Source organism: Hyposmocoma kahamanoa, unplaced genomic scaffold (genome assembly GCF_003589595.1).
Source record: "Hyposmocoma kahamanoa isolate Upper Pololo Valley unplaced genomic scaffold, ASM358959v1 66, whole genome shotgun sequence".
Classification (NCBI taxonomy): Eukaryota; Metazoa; Arthropoda; class Insecta; order Lepidoptera; family Cosmopterigidae; genus Hyposmocoma; species Hyposmocoma kahamanoa.
The window spans coordinates 12859386-12866651 of NW_020653854.1; the positions used below are offsets into that span (position 1 = coordinate 12859386).

At 37.0% G+C, this 7266-nt stretch overlaps 1 protein-coding gene across 1 annotated transcript; it reads left to right on the plus strand.

Annotated features, from left to right (window-relative positions):
- The first annotated feature begins 3281 nt into the window (after window positions 1-3281).
- LOC113232102 lies at window positions 3282-5540 on the plus strand. Its single transcript, XM_026466739.1, has 3 exons — window positions 3282-3366; window positions 4033-4312; window positions 4568-5540. Exons 2-3 carry the CDS (start codon window positions 4087-4089, stop codon window positions 4735-4737), a joined length of 396 nt encoding a protein of 131 aa, XP_026322524.1. The 5' UTR covers window positions 3282-3366; window positions 4033-4086; the 3' UTR covers window positions 4738-5540.
- Window positions 5541-7266: the final 1726 nt, after the last annotated feature.

Here is a 7266-nt window from a genome sequence, read left to right on the forward strand (position 1 = left end):
TGCAAGCGCGCGATTTTTCTCAATTTCACAAGTGAGCTTCATTTTGTTATGGGTGTTGTTAAGGCGTGCTAAATAATCTTGCATTTTTGGACCCCTTAACCAAAATAGGAAGAATGTTACGTTCACCAAAATACCACCTTCCTTTACAAACACCGGGTGTCTATAAATTGAACTGTAGTTGTGGGAGCTCGTATATCGGTCATACTAAACGAACAATTGTCGATCGTATGAAGAAACACCTCCGAGCAGTAAAAAACAATGATGCACAGAAGTCGGCTATAGCACAACATCTCACACAGACTGACACTAACCACTGGATCGAGTTGCATAGCCCACAGGTATTCTCGACAGAACGTCACTACATACCACGCCTGGTACAAGAAGCCATCGAGATCACGAAGTACAAAACGTTTAACCGTGATGATGGTTTTAGACTATCCAGTGCATATAATCCGGTCCATAGTGCGTGCAGTAATAAAAACAAAAACACCTCGAGTTCAGTTTCGTGTGTGTATACAGTGAGTGTGGTTTGTGTGAAAAGAGTGAGTGACAATGGTAACGCCACAACAAATCGCGATGAAGGTAGTCGTCGACAGGGCAGGAGGGTAGACAGATATGTCTGCTCTTAAAGATGTCATCTGGCGCCGTTCAGTCAACCCGTGACCACGGAGCGTGCAGCCGTTTCGAAATATCGGGAAAATAAAAAGAAGTCATACCGTGGTAAGACACCTGAAATAAGTGATAATCATTAAGTAATTTAGATTCCAAAAATAGATTTCCTATGCGTTTAGAGCGGTTACATACGGCGACTTGTAGCAGCGATGCAGTCGCTAATCGTCTACCTTTACACACGCGCGTGATTTTAAGCAGCTACAAACGCGCGATTGCATCGCTACACCTGGGATATATAGGCGATTGCATCGATGCAACAGCGCGTTTGAATCGATACCGTCGCGCGTTTGCATCGATGCAATCACCAATAAATAAAAGTCGCCGTGTGTAACCACTCTAACAGTCGCGACAACTAAAGAACTCGACAATAATTTATGTAATTGGGTTGATTTTTGAATGCTCAATTTTATTTATTTTTTATTTTTATTTATTTATTTTGTTTATTATATTAATTCTATAAAAATTGGTTGACTTTCCCTCGTCTTGTAAACTTTGTAGTCCACTATTTACGCCCTTTTTTTCCCGAAGTATCGATATTATTCATTGTCAAACTAGTATTTGTGTGACATATTAGTATTTCGGCCGTGCCAGCAGAGTAACTTCGAACTAGTTTGATAATATATTTACTATTAGGCGCCTTGTCGTCGAGTTGCGGACACCAGCCCGTTACACCAAGTACCAAGTATATTTACTATTAGTCAATAACAATGCAGTTAAATGAACGAGGCTCTTATTTATCTGTCGGGCAGAATTTTTCATCACAAAGCGATTTTACCTTCCTGTCGATAAAATTTTTTCCTATGAATGGACTTTCACTTTCAGTTGAGATGTTTAAGGTGGGTTGGTGTTGTATTTCCCGCTATGCACCGGATGAATACTTTCGAGTATATTTTATAGAATCACTGTTACAAGTGTAAGTAAACTACTTTAGTCTATCCAAGTGCTTCAAACATATTTAATAGAAAATATTGCGGGATTTGATCAAGTTTGGTGTAGATATGGCTTCTTTTTAATTTGATTTATCTGACAATTTGACAATTTTAGTCATGTCAAATTTTATAGATAAAAAAGTGAAGGTGTTTTAATTATTAATACAAAGATCGAATACTTAGAAAAAAATCCTTTGATCCGGCCGGATTTGAACCGATGTCATGCTTCTAGCATACCGTACCAGACGCTTTCTTTTATTTTTTTTCCATCCTCTAAGCAGACGCTATACCAGTATCTCTTATTAGTTTGTGATATCAACTAAGCCATGGAACGAACCAGCGGACCTCACGAATTTTTCCATAATAAAATTCGTGAGGTCCGCTGGTTCGTGGTAGTGTGTGACAATTTGACAATTTTAGTCATGCAAATTTTATAGATAAAAAAGTGAAGGTGTTTTAATTATTAATACAAAGATCGAACACTTAGAAAAAAATCCTTTGATCCGGCCGGATTTGAACCGATGTCATGCTTCTAGCATACCGTACCAGACGCTTTCTTTTATTTTTTTTCCATCCTCTAAGCAGACGCTATACCAGTATCTCTTATTAGTTTGTGATATCAACTAAGCCACGGAACGAACCAGCGGACCTCACGAATTTTTCCATAGAAAAATTCGTGAGGTCCGCTGGTGCACAAGTGCATACACTTGTTGTCGTGTTTTTGTATTTGATTTTTTCAACGACTTTTTAGACTTTTTATTTTTTGTATTAATAATTATAACAAACTAGTAGAGTAATTCCCATAAATAATAATAATAATTGAATATCAATTCAACAAAAATTTCAAAAGTGAAGGTGTGTTATATGTGATAACCAAAGATAATAATATACATCATTGGTGTATTTGTATCTTAGAGGATGGAAAAAAATAAAGTCTAAGATTTGTATTCTTACTGTGTGAAAAAAAAAATCTCACGTCCATCCATAAAGGATGGAAAAAAAAAGGAATAACAGGAATAGTCTAAGCGTCCGTCTGTCGCAGAAGGTTTTCCATCCTCTAAGGCCATTGACTTACAAATAGGCAGAAGGGGGAACTGCGTGCTTAGACTATAATAATAATAATTATAAATAAATAAATAAATACGATAATAATAATAATAATAATAATAATAATAGGCGAGAGATTAAAATAAACATAATAATAATAATAATAATAAATTTATTTCCGTCACACACAATTTCAACCATAATTAAACATTCTTAAGTAATAAAACATTTGTTGTCTGTGAAGGCTGGAGCCTAAACTAGGATACCCTGTGCTATAGGTCTCCAGGAAACTATTTTTTTCCATACTCTAAGGTACGGATGTACGGGACATACGGACTCAGCAAAGGCGTCAACTTGCCCTTTGATTTGTTGAAACAGCTAATAAATCGGGACAACTCGCGGGTTACCCAATGGATGCTCTATAACTTTTGTTTTTCTGTTGTTCTGCTGTTTGCGACATGTTTAAAAAAGTGAAGTGAATTGAAAATTATTAAAAAAAATATTTTGTAACGTAATATATTTTTTAAACATGGCTATTGTGGCGAAACCTATTAAACGGGGTGCACGGCAACTCATACTCTTATGTATTTATCTCAGTTTGTCGATGTGGACAACTTTTGCTATGTACTCTCTACAAATTTATAAGTACAGTAAGGATTGCCCACAATACAGTGACCTGATTATTTTATATGATACAGAACTAGATGCAAACATTATTGTAAGTTTCTTTTTATCTCATCCGCTCCAAGAATATCTATATAGCATTCATTATTTTTTGATAATCCACTTTATCCCCATAGGCTTACTGTCGACTAACTTAAGCTGCGCCTCATGCAAAAGCAATTGTATCTTATTATTAATTGTGCGTAATAACTCGTATCTTAATAACCAATCACTACAACCACAGATCGGGACTCTTTAGGCTGATGGTATTCTGATGATATTCTCATGATATTCTCATGATATTCTGCTAATCCGTCACGGCACTCTGTGACTCTTCACCATTGTATGACCCCGCAAAACTTTCTTCATCTTGCATTCTCACAATGCGGTTGTGGGTCTTTGTTCCATTTTGCACATTGGGTTCAGTCACGAGCTGATCTATTTAGACTTTCTTGCAGGTCGTTCGTCTGGTCTGGGAAACGGTCCGAAAATTTTTAGTGTGTTAGTTAGTATACTCTTAGTCACCATGCACTTATTCTGCTCCTCGAATACCAATGTCCGTAGCTTGCAGCCGTACGTGGAAGATTAGTCCCTACTTCTTATAAAGATCTTGGTGTGCTACTGAGAAGCCTCGACATCAACACCTTGCATAGCAATCCTGCACTACTGCAACGAAGGTGCCAAATAAACCAAACAATTTATTATATCCAATTCTTTGCAGCTCCGTGATGAAATTGCCATAGGTTTTCAAAAGCATCGACTTCTAATAAATAAGATGTTAAAAGACAACCCATCTTTATTACCTCATATTATTAACTTTTTGATGAATTCTTACGGAGAACATATCGGGTTTGATTTGATGGAAGAAAGCTCAGCAAAGGACTCTCAGAAACAATATGTTGAAATTAAAGATAAGAACAACACTACATGTTGTCCTTTCGCGAAAAAATCGAAAACACTGAAAATGCTAATGAAGAGGAACAATATTACAGGTTTATCAGGTAATATTAGAATTTTATATAGGTAGTCGAGGATTTTGAGAACTGCGTAAATTAGAAAATCGTGTTTAAACAACATTCTGTAAAACGCATAAATACGACCCGTGAAATATGGAAATTGTCATGACGTAATCATTGTATACAAGACAGACAGTTATTGAAATGGTAGATATTTACTCAGCCACAGTTTACGTTTACGTATGCAATAAAGAAAAAACGTCATCAGTGTTTTTATTAAACTAATTTACGTACTTTCAGAGGACGGATTTGCTTCAGTGATCAACGATAAGTTATTGGTTTCTACGTCAAAACCTATCTTCTCGCATACTAAATACATGGAAAAAATAGTCGATAACGTCACTGCTGTTAATAAATCTGTGATGTTGATGAAAATCGCACATGGTAAAAATACTAACGACAAACCTTAAAATGTAACAGTTTTTGAAATTTTATTGTTTCTTAGATAATTTTACTTTGTTATTAGTTTTAGATTTTCTCACACACTTAATTTATTAGAATATTTTGTAGATTTTTTTTTTAGGTATTAATTCATTCCTGCTCAGGTTTACGTGTCATGAGTCCATACATTTAAACTGCATTGAACAATAAGGCGTCTTTAAATTAGCCGCTTTAAATTAGAAGCGCTGCAATGGCACCACCAAGGCACCAATGTGGTGACACGCGCGCGTCACATTTGCAGTCACAATTAGTAAACTAAAAATTACTTATGCGGTCTAGCGATGCGCGATTGTGAATGATTTTGATATTCGACTCTATTAGTAATTACTAATCCTGTCATTCGATTGGCAAATTAGCAACCTACTAATTTTTGTATTCGGATGATCCTAATGGTCATTCAATACTAATCAGTATTACTAAAACCTAGAATATATAGAGCATTTCTGCCAGGCCCTCTCTGACTTATGGTAAATATCGTGAATGTGACGGGGACAGGGATATTTTCATATGGTCATAACTAGTGGACTTTCGAGTAGTTCCGCGATAATAATCATACGACTCGACTCGAACGATTGTGATTTGCCCCTTCGAATGATTAGTATTAGTAACATTCAATGTCGTGCATCGCTAAGCGCCAAAGACGCGCAACAGCCGTGCCGCGCCACGGTCGCGCCACTGCAGCGCTTCTACAAGCGGTTAATTTAACAATTAATAATGATAATTGATTTGCACATAAATTTAGTTCTTAGGGTACGTAGGTTTCGATCAAACATTATGGTTAGGAGTTAGGCATACTGGACTAAAAATTGTGCTACGTTGTCCACATAATACGGGAACCTTTTTGGATAATTTTATTTACACTTCTATTTTCGAAGATACGCACAGTCAGCGTCAACATTATTTGAAAGGTCAAACTAGCCAAAGATGTCAATACATCTAGTGTGGTCAATCTTTTCTACGAGTTTATATCAGAGTGCTCACAATATGTGTTCATGGAAAAAATTTGCCTTAACAATTTCAACCCAGGTGAATCAATGAAATTAAGCTGTTCCTCAAATTGCAACTGAAAATAATTTAGTAACACCTTCTGTTTATCGAACCTAAAGTTTGGAATAAAAGCCAGGACGATCACAATTTAGCCACGTGAACTAAAACTACGAACTAAAGACTTTATTTTTGGGTTCATAAATTGTTGGTGTGTGCAAGTATTATGCCACTTGGGACAGCACATTAAGTATGCCATATTCAGGTGAATAGCACTGCACATGCAGTTGTCGCAGATGTAACCTCTATTTTACAAAACATACTTGCATACGTGGTGTACGTAATCTGTTAAGTGGCTTTCTAGGACATACACGAAAGCTTATAAACTGCTTCGAGAGTTTTATCGAGCTATATGTATACACATATTAAAAACGCTAAAAATATAACATTACCCCGTGGTACTTATGTAGACATTTTTGGTTAGTTCGATAATTCAGATTATTTTGACGCTGAACATATTGGCGGAATCGTATTTTGCATTTGTACGTTTGTTTATTCTTAATTGCTTTAATAATATTGCTGTTCAATAAATTACATTAAAAAAATTATGATTTTTATTATTTTGGCACTCTTGTACTCGTATTTAGTGTGGAGGAGAATTGTGCTTCAGTAACCTATTTCGACTACACGGTATGGAGATTACATATGGCCAAAGCGGTCGAATCTAACTTTTGTCGCCAATCTTTGCCACCGCTGCTGGGATGGCTCGCTGGTTTATACTGCGGAACAGAAGGCGATTCTTTTTGCCTCACTCTTTGCAGAGAGTTCGCGTCTGGATGCTGCAGGGAACCTGCCACCTACCTTACCCCAGGCTGGCTTCACTATGGCGCCAGTTCGCATATGCCAAAAAGAGGTACTTAGAACTCTGCGGACTCTAGACGTGAATACAGTGCCACTCCAAGCTTTAAAATGAAAAGATCTAAGATCTGAGAGGCACTGCCACCGCGCCCATCGTCCGGTGTCATAAATTGACTACTCCTATGTGCATGTAATTTCACCAGTACTCTTACACGTATTTTCCAAAAGCGGCTAGTCGCGGGCGCCTGTCTGCGCGTGATTACCATTTATTCAAATAAGTCATATTCCATCCCAATCGACGCGGCCGCGACTCTGAAGTGAAATTAGCCGTTATAGCTGCGATCGCTCGGGGTTAGTAGTCGCGTTGTGGAAAATGCCTTCCCTTCAAAACCGGAACACAGTAATGTTCACATTGCTGCTTCATAGCAGAAATGAGTTTGCTATACTGTTACTATATAAATGGGAAAAATATAGCTAATATAGCGTAAATAGGTACTTAACAATTAAGAAATACCGACTACAAAGGGATGACGCATCTAACCCACTATGCTTTCCTCTAAATTGTGGCTGAAAACTATAAAAAATGTTGCCGCCAACTGCTAGTAATAGAAAATATTAGGGGTTAAAGTATGAAATTGCCGTTTTATTGCAATAGG

Coding starts and splice junctions, on each gene's coding strand:
- LOC113232102 (XM_026466739.1), top strand. CDS start 4,087: ATGTTAAAAGACAACCCATCTTTATTACCTCATATTATTAACTTTTTG. Junction 4,313..4,567: donor CAATATTACAGGTTTATCAG/GTAATATTAGAA, acceptor ACGTACTTTCAG/AGGACGGATTTGCTTCAGTG.